This window comes from Triticum aestivum, chromosome 4D (assembly GCF_018294505.1).
Source record: "Triticum aestivum cultivar Chinese Spring chromosome 4D, IWGSC CS RefSeq v2.1, whole genome shotgun sequence".
Lineage (NCBI taxonomy): Eukaryota > Viridiplantae > Streptophyta > Magnoliopsida > Poales > Poaceae > Triticum > Triticum aestivum.
Window position 1 is genome coordinate 494002914 of NC_057805.1, and position 19446 is coordinate 494022359.

Sequence of the window (19446 nt, forward strand, 5' to 3'; positions counted from 1 at the left end):
TTTTTCTACTCCCTCTGTACAACAATACTTGTCACTGGGGGAAACCAGCACAAGTTCCCCCAGTGACAAGTATTGTGGTACAGAGGGATTATTTTGCATTTCCTTTTTGGTTTTTTATTTTAAAATGCATGAACATTTTTCAAAACCGCGTTTTTTTCAAATCGGTGAACATTTTTTTACAAATCATGAATACTTTTTGAATTCATGAACATTTCAAAATCATGGACTATTTTTAAATTCACGAACAATTAGAAATACCGAACATTTTTTTTCAAAAATCATGAACAATTGGTGAGCTCGCTTTCTAGCGCGCGAATAGGGAGTCCCGGACACAAGCCCTTCATCTCTTTTATTTAAGAATCTTCGTTCATTTAAGCCCTTATCTCCCTAAACGGGCCTTTGCCCGGCATCCCCGAGCTCACGGGCCGAAAACACCCGCTTCATTTCTCACTACGGCCCACGAAAACCCATGCCCGCCGCCGCCGTTAAGCTCCCGTGCCTGGCACGTCAGAAAAAGACCTGTTTACCCCTCCCTCGACCCGCGGCGACCAAACCAGCCCGAGGGCATTTTCGTACTATACGCAGCCAAAACCCTAGCCCGCCGATCTATAACTAGCGAGCCAGGAGAAACCCTACCAGTCGGTCCAGCCGCAGCCGCCGCCATGTCGAAGCGAGGTGAACCTTCTCCCCCTTCCCCCGATCGATCCTCCGTCCGCCTCGTCGGAATCTCATCTCTGATCTTGTTCTTCTTGGTGCTGTTTGATCCGGTCCAGGGAGGGGAGGCTCCGCGGGGAACAAGTTCCGGATGTCGCTGGGGCTGCCTGTGGCGGCGACGGTGAACTGCGCCGACAACACGGGCGCCAAGAACCTCTACATCATCTCCGTCAAGGGCATCAAGGGCCGCCTCAACCGCCTCCCGTCCGCCTGCGTCGGCGACATGGTCATGGCCACCGTCAAGAAGGGCAAGCCCGACCTCCGGAAGAAGGTCATGCCCGCCGTCATCATCCGCCAACGCAAGCCCTGGCGCCGCAAGGACGGCGTCTTCATGTACTTCGAAGGTACTGTCACATCTCCCTACTCGTACGACCCCTCGGGCGATCACTGTGATGGCAATCTACGATGAATCTTGATTATGAATAGTACTTACAGTAGTTCATTGCCTAGATAATCTGATTTACAATAGTACTTACAGTACCATCTTGTCTGAAATTTTACATTGATGCCTGCTGTGCCACGCCCAGTGTAGAATTTTGATTTGTGTGTCCCCCTCGGTTTGTAGTTTTGAACGCTGCTGTAGTTGTGCATTTTATTCTGGTAGATTATTTGCCTGGCGTCAGACATTGGGTTTTTCATCTTATGGTGTGACGGGGGGACATCCGAGTCCTTCTGCCTGATAAGGAGCAAACTCTTTGTGTTTGTATATTCCTTGGTGAACGTCACAAATCAAGCCTCTGTATGTTGAGATTCCCCTGGAATTGCTCCATGCAGAGGCGGTCTCATATTCCATTGCCCTTGATAGCGGCGTTGCTGCAGTTAAACTTTGGGACTTGCCATGATACAATCAGTAACCTCTATTCATTAAATTTAATTTGTCTCGTTTCTTTAAGCACATGTTGTACATTTCAGTATCTATGTTTTTGTTTGACGGGAGGACATCCGAGTCCTTTTGCTATTTTGGAGCAAACAATATCCATGTTTGTATATTCCTTGGCAAACGTCACAAAGTGATCCTTTTGATGTCGAGCTATCCCTTGGGATTTCTCCATTAGAAGGCAGTCTCATATTCCATCGCCCTTGATAGCAGCATTGCTGCATTTAAACTTTGGGAATTGCCATGAGACTGACATCTGTTATTGCCCAAATTTTACTTAAAATATGCTTATATCTTCTGTTCTATACAGTGTGCGCTTATTTATCATGAAATTTATTGTAATGTGATGGGAGGACATCCGAGTCCTCTTGCTTTCGTGGAGCAAATACTCCATGTTTGTATAGTCCTTAGCAAACATCACAAAGTGATCCTTTTGTTGTTGAGGTTTCCCTCCAGGGATTTCTCCATTAGAAGGCAGTCTCATATTCCATCGCCCTTGATAGCAGCGTTGCTGCATTTAAACTTTGGGAATTGCCATGATACTTACATCTTTTATTCCCCAAATTTTATTTCAAATATGCTTATATCTACTGTTCTATACAATGTGTCTTTATTTGTTTACGAAAAGTATTGTTATGTGATGGGAGGACATCCGAGTCCTTCTGCTATTTTGGAGCAAACAATACATGTTTGTATATTCCTTAGCAAACATCACAAAGTGAGCCTTCTGTTGTTGAGGTTTCCCTCCAGGGATTTCTCCATTGGAAGGCAGTCTCATATTCCATCGCCCTTGATAGCAGCGTTGCTGCATTTAAACTTTGGGAATTGCCATGCGACTTACATCTTTTATTGTCCAAATATTATTTCAAATATGCTTATACCTACTGTTCTATACAATGTGTGCTTATTTATCATGAAAATTACTGTTATGTGATGGGAGGACATCCGAGTCCTCTTGCTTTTGTGGAGCAAATACTCCATGTTTGTATAGTCCTTAGCAAACATCACAAAGTGATCCTTTTGTTGTTGAGGTTTCCCTCCTGGGATTTCTCCATTAGAAGGCAGTCTCATATTCCATCACCCTTGATAGCAGCGTTGCTGCATTTAAACTTTGGGAATTGCCATGAGACGCACACCAGTTCTTGTCAGCATTCTATTTCAAACACATCCTTTTTGGTTTTCACATTGTTGTACAAAATCTTTTTTCTGTGATGGTAGTCTTTTACATGGAGCAAACTCTCCCATGTTTGTATATTCCTAGGCTAACATCGCAGACTAACCCTTTTGATGTTTCTCCTTCCGAAGGTTGTCTCATCTCCCATCACCCTTGGTAGCAGCGTTGCTGCATTGAAACTTTGGGACTTGCCATGAGGCAAAAATCAGCTTTATGTTCCATTCATTAATCTGAATGTCAGTTGTTTGTTTGTGTCTGATCCCTTTTTCTTTCTTTGTGTGGATTTTGATTATGCCTTTGGATGTAGACATCTTTGCCTAACTTCAAGGACTATTTGATGTTTAATGAATGTCATTTTAAACTCAACTGAACAATGGCTGTGGGTTTGTTTTGCAGACAATGCTGGAGTGATCGTGAACCCCAAGGGTGAGATGAAAGGATCTGCCATCACCGGACCTGTGGGAAAGGAGTGTGCTGACCTTTGGCCCAGGATCGCCAGCAACGCCAATGCCATCGTTTGAGAGCCTGTTTCAAGTTGTGAGACTGCTTATATAATGCCAGTGTGGGTTGCAGCTGTTTTGCCTGGGAAATAGTGGAACTCTGCGTTGCTCTGTTTTGTTTGGCATCTCAGTTTCTTAGTGAACAGAAGCCTGCCTGTCTGCTTAGTTTAACAACTGTAACTTCGTTGCCAGAGAAAATGGTGAACTTTGCGTATCTCTGTTTTGGTTTGGCATGATGAGTTTATGGGGAGTATTCATACAGAAGCCTTGCATCACATAACAATGTTTATGTGCATTACCTCTGATTTATGTGCGTTGTTTTCAACCCCTCTTTCAATTTTCAGTATAAGTGGTCTGTCCTTCCGTTACATAACAGTAGTCGGCTTGCCTGTAGATCGAAGAACACCGCGCTTCCAGCAGCAAGACGTTGTTTACCACGAAGCTTTAGATGTAGCAACGTTACAGCAACTGCAAACACCGGCGGTAGGAAAACAAGTTTGCGCGGATGAAGCAGATAAAATCGTCGCAGAAGCAGCCAAAAAACAACAACAATGCCGGATGAAGCATATAAAATCGGTACTGACTTTGACCGGTTCCAGCAAAAGCTCTAGCAAATTCCGTCGTTGACTAGACGTTTCCAGAAATACTCAGTGGTTCCAGCAAATCTGCATGCCGATTGCTGCAAACAAACGCCCGCCCTGTCAGGCATAGGGATGCAGAGTATCTTCTGTTAACTGTTGAGGTTTAGATAACGCTTCTTTAGAAACCAACGACCAGGATTGCTCCTCACCCGAGCTTCGTCGCGGGCCGTTAGATCATTTACCCTACTGTTCTCAGTAGTTACTGTTTACCTTCATTGTCTTGCCTGCTGGTGAAACGGCTGTACCTATAAATACAGCCGGGGTGTGGCTGTCGTGCTCATTCTATTCCATTCCAGAAGATTGCCTTGATGGCTTCTATTATACTCTTATAGTTCATACACTTATCAATACAAAAGGGGATCTGAAGACAGAGACCACTACAATTCTCGCATACAAATTCCTTGATTCTATAGTAGATCCTCACTAGGTCCTGACAAATTGGTCTCATGAGCCATCGATCCTTGGCGGAGGCGTGTTTCGGGGGAGAAATTTTCTCTCAGATCGGCGATTCCCACCCTTCTTTGTGATCGGCGACGATGTCCTGTGGGCAGCGTTGGCGGCGGGGTTGTGGTTGTTGGCGGCGATGTGGAGGCGCTGCGGGCGGTGAAATTCGGGCACAGATCCGTCGAGCCAAATCGGTTGTTCGAGCACATTGTTTGATTGGTAAAATTCCGAGTTCGTGCGCAGATCCGTGTGCTACGGCGGCGTGGATCGTGGTGGTGGCAGGATCAGAGGTAAAGGCAGGGTTGCTGGGAGTAACCAGTGGTAAAATTCCTCACCTAAGTCTCTGATCAAGGCGATGGGTCGTGCAAAAGCAATCGATGATGCTCATCTGCAAGAGGTTCTCGCCCTATGTGATGATTTTGGTGTTCTGCACCAAGATAATGCATAGATGCGCTCTGAGATGTTCAAGTTACAAGAGGAAATGCTGTCCATGAGTGATAAGCAAGGAGAAATTTCAAAGCAAGTTGGTAGTGTGGAACAGGTGGTTCTGGACCTTAGCAAATAATTATCTGCAATGAGTACAGTACTGCATTCTCTGGTGAAAGCTACAACTACTAATCCGCATAGTGATATACCATTTAGTTCTAATCAAGCTCCTAAATCCCCAACCCTACAGCAGGAGAATATATAGGACCAGTTGAGCAGAACAGAACAGAGTAATTGAGAAAGCAGCTAAAAGTAGAGAAAGAGAAATCAAAGCAAATAGAAAAGCAACTACAACACTTACCACCCATCAGGACAGGCAGAGTCCAAGTGCCTCCAGGGTATGCAAATACCATCAGAACAGAAACAATATACAACATTAGTACTCCACTGACTGCAAGAGATAATGTTCATACTCCAGCCTTCAATCAATATTATCAGCAAAACAGAGACATACAACTTTGGCAACGATATTACAAGACATATGAGCAAGATATGCAAGCACAATTCATGAAAGCGTTGACAAAAGGCCCTAATTAAACTCGATTTCCCTAGGTTTTCTGGTGATGATCCTGTAGGCTGGTTGAGGCAATGCAACAAGTACTTTCAGATGTCTGGAGCTCCAGAAGAGTATAAGGTTTCTTTAGCTCAAATGTATGTCACTGATGAAGCTGATAGTGGCTTAGAAGATATGGATTACTAAAGAAGCAGTTGACTTGCAAATGGTTTGGGGCTGAAGTGGTTAAAAGATTTTCTGACAAGGGCTCTTATGACCTAACTGAAAATTTTAATTCAGTAAAGCGGTTTCACAGTACAGTGTCTGAATACACCAAGGTGTTTGAGGACCTAATGGCAGATGTACAAGAAGAAAACCCTGAATTAGGGGAAATGTGGTTTTGTCAGATGTTATGTTAATGGACTGAGAGAAGGTATCAAGTACCAACTTAGACCCCTTCGTCCACAAACCCTAACACATGCTTATTGTTTGGCCAAAGATATAGAACCTTGTCATCCCCATATAGCTGCAGTACCTAAGAAAAAGGGAACAACCTTTAACAACTTCTATCAGAAATCAAGCTGGACTGCTCAAGCAAAACAGAGCACTCCTGTCCATCCACAACAACTACCAACAAGACAAGTTGAAGTGTCTGTCAACAACCCATAGAAGATTAGAAAAGTGGGAGAATGCTGGAGATGTGGTGATAAATGGATGCATGGCCACAAATGTAAGCTAATTCCCAATGTTCACTTGTTGCAACAAGAGAATGAGGAACAACAACCAGAGGAATTGAAGATAGATCTCAACAAGAGCAAGTAGAGGGAGTTGAACAAGAAGAGCAAGTAATGTTTATTTCAGCTCATGCTATGGGGCAACAATTAGCAGTTCCTACTCCTACCATTGTTATTTACATCAATGGGAAAAGAGCAATTGCTCTGCTGGACTCTGGCTGTACAACTTCTATTGTTAATGCACATTTTGCAGCTAAAGCCAACTGCCACATGATTCCAGTTAAACTCAGAGCCATTGCAGTAGCTGGGGGAGGAAAGTTGCTATCTATTGCTGTAATTCCCAATTGTGAGTTTCAGATAGCAAAACTCAAATTATCTCATAATTTCAGAACACTAGAGTTGCCAGCCATGATGTTATCTTGGGATATGACTGGTTTACTGCTATCAGCCCAGTTTCTTTTGACATTCCAAAGCAGACTTTTAGTTTTACACAGCAAGGGCAGAAAATTGTGACTACTACTATTTATACCAATCCTAAAACTACAAAGGAAATACCAGTAGAAAGAGTGCACAAGCAGATGGAAAAAGGAGCAGAAGTTTTCTTACTGCAAGTACACTATATATTAATGGAAGCTCTTGAAGGAGCTAAAACACCTCCTCAGATACAGAAGCTAGTAATGGAATATGCTGATATGTTTGAGGAGCCTACTTCTATTCCACCTCATAGAGCTTTGGACCACAAAATTCCACTTGTTCCTAGAGCCAATCCTCCTCATATGAGACCTTACAAAGTGCCCCAACACCAAAAGTAGGAAATGGAAGAGCAGATAAAAAACTGTTAGCTGCTCCCCTTATCAGACACAGCCAAAGTCCCTATGCTGCCCCTGTGTTACTAGTTAAAAAGGACAGTTCCACGAGGCTATGCACTGATTTCAGGAAATTAAACTCATTGACAATCAAGAACAAATTTCCCATACCAGTCATAGAACATTTGCTAGATGAATTACATGGTGCTAAATATTTTTCCAAGCTAGATTTAAGATCTGGTTATCAACAAATCAGGATGCATCCAGAGGACATCCACAAAACAACTTTCAGGACTTTCTTGGGTCATTTTGAGTACTTAGTAATGCCTTTTGGGCTTTCTAATGCTCCTGGCACTTTTTAAGAATTGATGAACACTATTTTTGGGCCTTATTTCAGGAAATTTGTGTTAGTTTTCTTTGATGACATTCTGATATACAATAGAAATCTAAAGGAGCATTTGGAAAATATAAAGGTTGTCACGTAAGTGTTAAGAGACAACAAACTCTCTGCTAAGCTGTCCAAATGTGTTTTTGCACTGCAACAAGTGGAATATCTGGGACATGTAATTTCCGAGGAAGGAGTTGCAACTGACCCACAGAAAATTACTGCTATTGCAGAATGGCCTAAACCTTACACAATCACTAAGTTGAGAAGTTTTCTAGGGTTAGCTGGGTATTATTGGAGGTTCATCAAGGGCTATGGCCTCATTTGCAGACCACTGCATGACCTATTGAAAAAGGGCAATTTCAGTGGACACAAGTTCATGACCAGGCTTTTTCTCAACTCCAACATGCCTTAACTATAGCCCCTGGGCTGGCATTATCTAATTTCAGTAAACCTTTTGTGTTAGAAACTGATGCATCCGGGAAGGGCATTGGAGCAGTATTAATGCAAAATGGCAGGCCCCTTTCATATTACAACTCAGCTCTCTGTCCTAGAAATGCAACCCTCTCCACTTATGAGAAAGAGGCCTTAGCTATTCTAGAAGCACTCAAGAGATGGAGACACTATCTGTTGGGCAATGAAGTGGTGAACAAGACGAACCAACAATCACTAAAGTTTATCACAGATCAGAAAATAAACAGAAGGGGTGCAACATAAGTTGATGATGAAGCTGTTGGAATTCAATTTTACAATCCAATATAAGAAAGGAGTTGAAAACAAAGTGGCTGATGCTCTTTCAAGAATTATTCCCAGGTGTTTTGCCATATCTGCTGTTACTCATATATGGGTTGAAGAGTTAATAGCAAGCTATCACCAAGACCAACACACCAAACAACTGTTGGAGCAACTATTGGCGCAGAAACATGATACAAGTTCCGAATATACACTTCATGCTGGTGTCATCAGATACAAAGGAAAGCTGTTAGTGGGAAAGTCCACAGAGCTCAAGAACAAGTTAATAACAGCACTTCACAACTCCCCTGTAGGATGACATTCAGGAAGGAGACCCACAGACCATAGGGTAAAAAGCATTTTCTATTGGCAGGGCTTGAAAGCAGATGTAGAGAATTTTATTGTAGCTTGTCCTATCTGTCAGAGAGCAAAGCATGAAACATGTTTGCAACCTGGGATGCTAGATCCCTTTCCTGTGGCAGACATGGCATGGCAACACATATCTATGGATTTTGTGGAAGGGCTCCCCAAGTCCAATGGCAAGGATGTGATTATGGTAGTAGTGGACAAATTTACAAAATACACACTGGTACAACGACGTCCTAAACAAACGGTTTAAAACCCCTTTCCGCAACGGCATTTGGAACCGTCGCCAAGTGAGTGTGGGCGATAGGGGGGTCCTTCCCACACGACCCAGAAATCATCGGGGATAGGCCCCCGTGGGACCCAGGCTGGGGCCGTGTGCGATCGGGCGAGGCATGGAAACCCAATCATTTCCCTAGGTATGTACATCCCACACGGTGAATCCCAGAAATCATTTCCGTAGGTATGTACATCCCACATGGTGAATCCCAGAAATCATTTCCGTAGGTATGTACATCCCACACGGTGGATCCCAGAAATTATTTCCGTAGGTATATACATCCCACACGGTGAATCCCAGAAAATCATTTCCGTAGGTATGTACATCCCACACGCCTACTTTGTGTGGAAACGTTTGTGCAAGGTGGCCTAACGCAAACAATTCGCTGCCGGAAGCCGTGTGTGATTGTTAGTTGATTGAACACGCCTACTTTCTAGAAACCGTGCGGGTTGTTTGAGTTCATCGCCCACGGTGCTGTCTGAGTAACCATTTGCAATAGAAAACCCCAATAAGCAGGGTAATTAGCCTATTATTGATAATCCATGTACTAATCAAACTGATATTTCTTATAAAACACGCCAGATATTTCATATCCGTATAAAAGCAACCAGGATTTCATAATCGAATTACATCAGATAGCTTCGGCACTCAGTTACGCCATTACACAACAACACCAAGTTTCACATGAATACCTTCCTCGCCTCTTGACCATGCAGGTGGTTTGAGAGGTAATCATCGATGAACTGATTTGAAAAGTACTGAAAACAAAGCTATGCATAAATCGCTATTGTGGCGCAAGGGGTAAAAAGAAGGTAAAAGAGTTGGTACCATCCTATAGTTGACTGATGTCTTCTTCATTGTGCAAACAAAGATCTTGTTGTTATTCGTCGCAAGTTTCTTCATCCTAACAATCTTTCTGAGTTTCTTGACTTGACTGATATTCATGGACATCTCATTTCCCCATATGCAAAATGGGTCGAACAGTGGGTCTAAGCCTCTGACAGCAGGACCTACATGTGCAAGACCAAATTGTAAGAAACCTAAATATTAGAATGATTCCTGCAACTGCACAATAATGTGCTATTAGCCAAAGGACCCTGCTTGAACAAACCTCGATGGTAAACCGCAGTGTCTCCCATTGTTTTCCTGCAACACACATAAGGAAGATCTTGATCAAGTTAACTGAGAGTTGCCATACTATCAGTAGAATATATATTGAGTACAACCAAATTCGATTGGTGTCACATGCATAACAATACAAAATTGTACCCACAACAAATGAAAATCAAATTGCAGAACTGAACCAAACAGTTAAATGGACAGCAGACCAAATGAACCAAAATAGTTAACTAAGCACGACATTGTAGAATAGAAACATGTACTAGAAGATAAGACAATTAACAAAACAAAGAATGCTTGAGAACAGTACTACGAAATGTAGCAATTGTTGGACCAAAGTGTTAACTGAACATTATATTTCAGAGGACCAAACTGTTAACTGAACATCAGATTGCATATTAACATTACCGAGGACAAATCACTAGAAGGCACTAGCGGTGGCCTCGAGAAAACATGATGAACTGTATTTTAAAGTAGACAACCGCGCGGCGGTGTTGACGGTGGCCTCAAAGACGAGGTGCTCCTCCAAGATCTGGCGGCCGACGCGCATGTCAGCCATAGCGACCTCGTTCGCACGTGCGACCGCATGCTACTCAGCTCCACGTTATACTGCGTGTAAAATGGCTGTGGGCGGCACTTAATTGGAGGAGGGAGGCAGTGATTTCGGTGGAAGGTGTCGCTCCATCAGTCGGGGCATGTGGGACGGGAAAGGAGGAGGATGGTGTGGGTGGGGTGTGGATTACCTGACCATATCGACGAGGCCGTGCAGCAAGAAGAAGGGTCGGCGGCGAGGAGGCCGCGCAGCAAGAAGAAGGGTCACCGGCGAGGAGGCGGCGCTGCAAGAAGAAGGGTAGCCGACGAGGAGGTGGCGCTGCAAGAAGAAGGGTCGTCGGGGAGGAGGCCGAGCTGCCAGTAAGCAGCAGTGAAGATTTGAACTTGGAAAGCAAGGAGGAACAATGGAAATGTGGCTTTTGGTAGGAGGAAGGGGGCGGGGAGATCGATATTTCCGCGGTGGCAAAAAAATTTCGCTCGGTGCCGCGAGAAACTAGTGCGCAAGTGTGGTTCAAGCGGGGGCGGTGGACTGTAGACGACGAAGCTTCCTGCATAAGCCAGACAAGACGGTGCGCCAAGATATTTTATATCGCATCCCACACGATTCTTTCTAGTAAACTGTTTGTGGTATACCTGATTTTTTCATTATGTTTTTAAAGACAAAATGGTGTTACAGAGGGAAAGGATGGTGTTTGAATTGCTAGAACATTTACGTACAATGAACACGCAACTAGTACATGAGTGCCGTGTTTAAATTTGGAATTATTCCGGGTTCGTTTGACATTTTTATGCATTAATCGAGTTTCTGGGCATTTAATGTGCATAATTCAAATTTGAACTACAAGCACATGCTCCAATGCACCAAAGTTTGCTGAAAAATCACATGTGTGTCTTTGGGTGAATTTATAGGTCCCATGCAAGAAATGGTAATAAAATTCAAACATTTGGGTGTCGTGGCTCGGCCGGAATGATTGAGAAACTTGGTTTTTTAATTCCTGTAAATCCAAAACACGGCTGAAAATCATGAAACTTGGCATGATATCATGACATGGCACCAACATGCTGCAGTAATTTTTTTGGCCCAATTGGGACAAGCTTTGGTGTAAGCTTCTTGCAAACCGGAGCTTCCCTCAAGAAGGCTCCTGGTTCCGAGAGGGAACGTGTCACCTCCGTGAAACGACACACGTACACTGCCTTCTCCCGCCTTAATTTTTTTACACAGGAAGATTAGACCAAATAGAAGTATCATGCTAAATTTTGAATTTATTTCGTGTTTTCTGGCCTTTTTTATACATTAATTGAGTTTCTACGCATTTAATGTGTATAATTCAAATTTGAACTACAAGCACGTGCTCCAGTGCACCAAAGTTGTTTGAAAAATCACATGTGCTTGGGTGAATTTCTATGTCCCATGCAAGAGATGGGAGTGAAATTCAAACATCTGGGCATCGTGGCTCGGCCGGAAAAATTGAGAAACTTGGTTTTTTAATTCCTGTAATTCTAAAACACGCCTGAAAATCATGAAACTTGGCATGGTCTCATGACATGGCACCAACATGCTGTGGTAAATTTTTTGGCGGAATTGGGACAAGCTTTGGTGTAGGCTTCTTGCAAACCGGAGGTTCCCTCAAGAAGGCTCGTGGTTCCGAGAGGGAACGTGTCACCTCCGTGTGCGAAACGACATACGCACACTGCCTTCTCCCGCCTTAATTTTTTTACACAGGCAGATTAGACCAAATAGAAGTACCGTGCTAAATTTTGGAATTATTCCGGGTTCGATTGGCATTTTTTATACATTAATTGAGTTTCTGGACATTTAATGTGCATAATTCAAATTTGAAGTACAAGCACAAGCTCCAGTGCACCAAAGTTGTTTGAAAAATCACATGTGTGTCCTTGGATGAATTTCTAGGTCCCATGCAAGAGATGAGACTGAAATTCAATCATCCGGGCGTCGTGGCTCGGCCGGAAAGATTGAGAAACTTGGTTTTTTAATTCCTGTAATTCCAAAACACGGCTGAAAATCATGAAACTAGGTATGGTCTCATGACATGGCACCAACATGCTGCGGTAATTTTTTTGGCCGAATTGGCACAAGCTTTGGTGTAAGCTTCTTGCAAACCGGAGCTTCCCTCAAGAAGGCTCGTGGTTCCGAGAGGGAACGTGTCACCTCCGTGTGCGAAACGACATACACACACTGCCTTCTCCCGCCTTAATTATTTTACACAGCCAGATTAGACCAAATAGAAGTACCGATCTAAATTTTGGAATTATTCCGGCTCATTTCACCTTTTTTATACATTAATTGAGTTTTTGAGCATTTAGTGTGCATAATTCAAATTTGAACTACAAGCACAGGCTCCAGTGCACCAAAGTTGTTTCAAAAATCACATGTGTGTCCTTGGGTGAATTTCTAGGTCCAATGCAAGAAATGGGAGTGAAATTCAAACATCTGGGTGTCGTGGCTCGGCCGGAAAGATTGAGATACTTGGTTTTTTAATTTCTGTAATTCCAAAACACGCCTGAAAATCATGAAACTTGGCATGGTGTCATGACATGGCACCAACATGCTGCGGTATTTTTTTTGGCCGAATTGGGACAAGCTTTGGTGTAAGCTTCTTGCAAATCGGAGATTCCCTCAAAAAGGCTTGTGGTTCCGAGAGGGAACGTGTCACCTCCGTGTGCAAAACGACATACGTACACTGCTTTCTCCCGCCTTAATTTTTTTACACAGCCAGATTAGACCAAATAGAAGTACCGTTCTAAATTTTGGAATTATTCCGGGCTCATTTCGCCCTTTTTATACATTAATTGAGTTTCTGGGCATTTAGCATGCATAATTCAAATTTGAACTACAAGCACAGGCTCCAGTGCACCAAAGTTGTTTGAAAAATCACATGTGTGTCCTTGGGTGAATTTCTAGGTCCCATGCAAGAGATGAGACTGAAATTCAAACATCTGGGCGTCGTGGCTCGGCCGGAAAGATTGAGAAACTTGGTTTTTTAATTCCTGTAATTCCAAAATACGCTTGAAAATCATGAAACTTGGCATGGTGTCATGACATGGCACCAACATGCTGCGGTAATTTTTTTGGCCGAATTGGGACAAGCTTTTGTGTAAGCTTCTTGCAAACCGGAGATTCCCTCAAGAAGGCTCGTGGTTCCGAGAGGGAACGTGTCACCTCCATGTGCGAAACGACATACGTACACTGACTTCTCCCGCCTTAATCTTTTTACTCAGCCAGATTAGACCAAATAGAAGTACGGAGCTAAATTTTGGAATTATTCCGGGTTCGTTTGGCCTTTTTATACATTAATTGAGTTTTTGAGCATTTAATGTCCATAATTCAAATTTGAACTACAAGCACATGCTCCAGTGCACCAAAGTTGTTTGAAAAATCACATGTGTGTCCTTGGATGAATTTCTAGGTCCCATGCAAAAGATGAGAGTGAAATTCAAACATCTAGGCGTCGTGGCTCGGCCGGAAAGATTGAGAAACTTGGTTTTTTTAATTCCTGTAATTCCAAAACACGCCTGAAAATCATGGAACTTGGCATGGTGTCATGACATGGCACCAACATGATGCGGTATTTTTTTGGTCAAATTGGGACAAGCTTTGGTGTAAGCTTTTTGCAAACCGGAGTTTCCCTCAAGAAGGCTTGTGGTTCCGAAAGGGAACGTGTCACCTCCGTGTGTGAAACGACATACGTACACTGCCTTCTCCCGCCTTAATTTTTTTACACAGCTAGATTAGACCAAATAGAAGTACCGTGCTAATTTTGGAATTATTCCGGGTTCGTTTGGCCTTTTTTATACATTAATTGAGTTTCTGGGCATTTAATGTGGATAATTCAAATTTAAACTACAAGCACATGCTCCAGTGCACCAAAGTTGTTTGAAAAATCACATGTGTGTCCTTGGGTGAATTTCTAGGTCCCATGCAAGAGATGAGAGTGAAATTCAAATATCTGGGCATCGTGGCTCGACCGGAAAGATTGAGAAACTTGGTTTTTTAATTCCTGTAATTCCAAAACACGCCTGAAAATCATGAAACTTGGCATGGTCTCATGACATGGCACCAACATGCTGTGGTAATTTTTCTGTCCGATTTATGAAGGCGCACACATTAACAATCAACAAAGTCATTTTGGAACAAGTGCAGTCACGTTAGAAATCGGAAACACAAGTATTATTGAAACCGTGGGCGTTCGACTTACCAATTACGTGCTGCCACGCGTCCCTTTTTTTATTGGCTAGGAGGTGCCGTGCGGGGTAGCTATTTGAGTACGGGAGGCGTGCGATCAGACCCCTGCGCGTGCTCATCGGCAGGAGAGCCCTTTGACCGCCACCCGCCGCGCACCTCCCTCCCAACGTGTTCATTAATGGCGCCCGAGCACCTGTTCTACGGCGTGGCTATATTGTCTCACTGGACTGAGATTTAAGAGAGAAAAATGAAAATCTGAAAAGAAAGTTTTGCATGGATCTTGATGTAAGATCCGACGGACCTATATAGCATCGACTGCAACTTATAGCAAGCATGATGAATATAAGGACGATGACAGTGGATAATAATTGTCTTACATATTTAGAAACATAATTAAAAAAAGCCACATGCGGCAACGCCCGAAATACACAAGGGCAAAAGAAAAAGGAAGACAACATTCTGGCTCGCTGATCTCTACTTTCTTGATGCGTTGCTGCAGGCTGCGGGAACTAGTCTCCGCGGCGAGCGGCGATGAGCTCTTTCTTTTCCTCAAGATGCTGGTTGAGAGCATACACGGATTCCTCCACCAGCCTTCTACGCTCCATGCACAGCATGGCATTCTCGTCCATAAGTTTCTCGACGATGACGCCGGTCCTCTTCAACAAGGCAGTGTTCTGCTCATGCTGCTCCGCACTTCCGACGATCTTCGCCCTCAGCAGGTCGCGCTCGGCCCGGAGCTTCGCATTGCTCTCATTTAGTTGCCGGATGACGTCGGTAGACTGTTCAAACAAGGCTTTCAGGTCATCCTGCAACCTCACCCACCTGGAGATCTGATCCATCTGCCTAAGGACGAGGGCACGCATGCGCCTGTAAGACTCCTCGCCTGCCCGCGAGGCATTTTCCCAGGCCGCTGCGGCGCGGGAGGACATCTCTTCTGCTTCCGCGGCGCGGCCGGACCAGTCAGCTGCATCGACGGCGTGGCGGGTCCTCCGTGCTGCTTCGGCGGCGCGGTGGGACCTCTCTGCTGCTACGGCCGTGCGGCGGGACATGAATGACTTGTTTGTTTTTCACTTTTTATGGATGAGGAGTTGAGGAGGAATGTGCGGTCATCTTGGAGTAGTAGTATTTATAACCGCGTAGTAATACACTCCTAAGTGGCAAACAATTTAGGTTTTGATCGGTGTGAACAGGTTTGCAATTTGGAATGTGACGGGACGCGGCCTCCTTGTTCTTCTAAAAAAATTGTGACGGGACGCATGCTCAAAATTTACTGACGGTTATAAGTGCACTATTCCCGGAGGGCGTAACGTGGGCACGTACGCCTTCTCGGCCGCGTACGTGGCGTTTGCACCATAGGGTGCACCGTAATAGGCAATGTCAGCACACGTCTTGTTCCAACAACCGTGCGCGCTCGTTATTACCATCACACATGCTTCTTTTAATTAGAATGGGTGTGCCCATCTAGCGCACACACGTTGATCTAACTAACTGTTTTAGTTTGTTATGGCTAATCGCAAACTGTTCATCCATGTGAAGTGTATGCCATAAATTGCAGACACTTTGATCTGGCTTACCCGTTTCGGTTTAGCTGCCTAATCGCAAACAATTAATCCTTCTGAAGCGTATGCCCTCAATCACACACACCTTGATCTGGCTGACCGTTTATTTTGTGTTGCCTAATCACAAACAGTTCATCCGAGTGAACCGTATGCTGTATATCTCACACACCTTCATCTGGCTGCCCATTTCTTTTGTGTTGCCTAATCCCAAACAGTTCATCCGAGTGAACCGTATGCTCTATATCGCACACGCCTTCATCAGGCTGCCCGTTTCTTTTGTTCCGCCTCATCGCAAACAGTTCATTAGACTGAATCGTATGCCCTGGATCGCACACGCAACTAAAATCTGAACCGTGTTTGATACATCCTCCATCGCAAACATTTTGCATCTTTTTTGATGGTTTTTTTACATCCCCGTTTGTGATTAATGCATCGCACATAGTTTCGTGAAAGGGTCTCTGATCGTAGTGTCGCGTTAGCAGCATCCTGCAGTAGTGACAGTCACTTTGTTCCCTTGTCCCACCCCTACTCAGTTCTTTCAGTGGCACGGGTATTTGTGGACAATGTAATTAAATTACATGGCCCTCCCAAGTTGATTATATCTGACAGAGATAGGATTTTCACAAGTAAACTGTGGAAAGATATCTTTGCTGCATTAAAAGTGGAATTGAGGTACATTATAGCTTACCACCCTCGAACTGATGGCCAAATAGAGAGTTAATCAGTGTCTAGAAACATATTTGAGGTGTATGACTACTAATCAACCCCAGAAGTGGTTATCCTGGCTTTCCCTAGCTGAATACTGCTATAATTCTACTTATCATACTGCTCTGAAAATGTCCCCATTCCAAGCATTGTATAGTTTCCCTCCACCACTTATCTCAGAATTGGCAATCCCCGGCCCTGATGATGTGGAGGCACAAGATTTTCTTTCTTCCAAACAAAAAATGATGGATCACTTGAAGGAAAACTTGTGCAAATCTCAAGACAGAATGAAGAGATATGGAGATCTCAAGAGAGTGGAGAGAACTTTCCAAGTGGGAGATATGATTCATCTAAAAATGGCCCCTTACAGATTGGCTGCCTTTGGGTTCAGATGTGCTCTTAAGCTTCAGAACAAGTACTATGGTCCATTTTTCATCATTCAAAAAGTGGGAAACTCTGCATACAAGCTACAATTTCCTCAGCACGTGTAGATCCACCCCGTCTTTCATGTCAGTCAGCTTAAAAGCACATAGGCACCAAGGCAATTCCCAGTCCAACACTACCGATGGTTAACAGTTATTGAACAATCAAGATGGGACCGACAACAGTACTCCAAGTCAGGCAAATTCCACGCAACAATCTCCCAGTGGTTGATTCAATGGCAAAACATGTTGGCGGAAGAGGGTAGATGGGAAGACGCAGATTTTATCAAGTATTCTTTCCCAGAATTCTTCAAAACAACCACCCAAACATGGCGGGAGGCAACGAAAACGACGTGAGGACTCGTCATAACTCAAGAAGGGGGCAATGTGAGGCACAGAGATGCAGATTATCTTCAGTTAACTGTTGAAGTTCAGATAACACTTTGTCAGAAACCAACGACCAGGACCACTCCTCACCTGAGCTTCGTCGCGGGCCATTAGATCATTTACCTTACTAATTCCAGTAGTTACTGTTTACCTTCACTATCTTTCTAGTGAAACGGCTGTCCCTATAAATACATCCGGGGTGTGGCTATCGTGCTCATTCTATTCCATTCCAGAAGATTGCCTCGATGGCTTCTATTATACTCTTATAGTTCATACACTTATCAATACAAAATGGGATCTGAAGAGAGAGACACTACAATTCTCGGACACAAATTCCTTAATTCTACAGTAGATCCTAGTGCGGTCCTGACATGCCGTCGTTGTCCATCACTGGCCAACAAAGCCGTTGCGGCATGGCGGCGTCTAGGGGCAGGCAACTTGTGCATCTCTGAAAGAACACACGGGGTCTCTCCTCCCCCCTCTCCTCTCTGGTGAGAAAGCACCAAGCCATGAGTGATCATATTGTTTTAAGACTATCGTTATATTTAACGATATCTTAAGATCCAAAAACATGATCATCAACAACACTTGAGCTAGTCTTAGAAACGAGACCAGGAATCATATTTTACCGTTTATTATTCCATACGTGCGTATGAGTTTTCCATTGAATCATATATTAAAAAATCACAGCAGTTATATCATAGAATATAAACTCTTAATTATAAACATGGAAATATAATAATACAATATTATTGCCTCTAGGGCATATTTCCAACATGCCGCCTCCAATATTGCCTCCGATCTCGCCGTCCGGCCTCGCGGCGCCAGAAACCGACCGGATGGAGTACCCGCAGCCGTCGGGTGCCCCATATCATGCGCCGCCACTTCCAATACCACTGCTCCATCTGCCCACACTTCCCTCGGCTGTTCACGCCGACGCTACTGCAACACCTCCTCCCGACGCCATGAAGAGGAAGCTGCAGGGGAACCACCTCGTCCAAGTGGGTGCAGCCGACGCGACACCACCCTCTTTCGGCCCCGCTCCGGTTCCTCCCGACAAGGTCACCGACGGGATGAGGAAGACCGCCTCTACCGGCCCGGTCGGTGCCTGGGCGAAGCCCCCGAGGAAGCAGGTGATCACATCAAGAGGTCGAGCTCCTCCTCCGCCTCCGGCCGGCCACAGCCTCCCCATTCACGGCGACATCACGCCTACCACGTGTTCGATGAAACGACTTGGAGGTACAAATTTTTTCCTTTCGCTTGATTTGCTCCAGTGATCTTTGCTTCACCCGTGTGGAACTCTTGTTAAGCTTTGGCCGTTAATTTTTTTCGCCAAAGTGTGCTCTCCACATATACCGAAATGTTGGCTGAGAGTGAGGTGGATTTGAGTGCCCCATTGGACGATTTTGATGCTCCTCACGTGGAGGTCGAGATGGAGGTGGATCAAGCGAATGACGGTGGTGATGAAGTGCGAATGATCGAGGAGGCCGACTACAATGTTAGGGTAGGGAGGACCGGCAATTACATGGAGACAAATGATCTGTGTTTGATTCAAGCATGGGAGAGTGTCTCACTTGACACTGTGGTCGGAAAGGATCAAAACTATGGAAATTATTGGCACGATCGAGGATAAATACCACCAAATTATGCTGTTCCCTTCTAGTCGGACCTTGAAATCACTTCAAGGCCGTCGGGACATCATCAACAAAACTTGTGTCCGTTGGAGTGGGTGCTTGGAGCAAGTGTGGAGTGCACCTCCAAGTGGAATTAATATTGATGATTATGTGAGTATTTCTTCATCTTCTTGGCTTTGGCTGAGTTGATTGAATAATTTGGGCTCAGACTTGCCCCCATATGTATGTGATTTCA

General features: G+C 44.3%; 1 protein-coding gene across 1 annotated transcript; it reads left to right on the forward strand.

The window, feature by feature from the left end:
* The first annotated feature begins 563 nt into the window (after positions 1-563).
* LOC123098957 (60S ribosomal protein L23) lies at positions 564-3526 on the forward strand. The gene is made up of 3 exons (XM_044521048.1): positions 564-675; positions 774-1058; positions 3162-3526. The coding sequence occupies exons 1-3, from the start codon at positions 663-665 to the stop codon at positions 3284-3286; spliced, it is 423 nt and encodes a 140-aa protein (XP_044376983.1). The 5' UTR covers positions 564-662; the 3' UTR covers positions 3287-3526.
* Positions 3527-19446: the final 15920 nt, after the last annotated feature.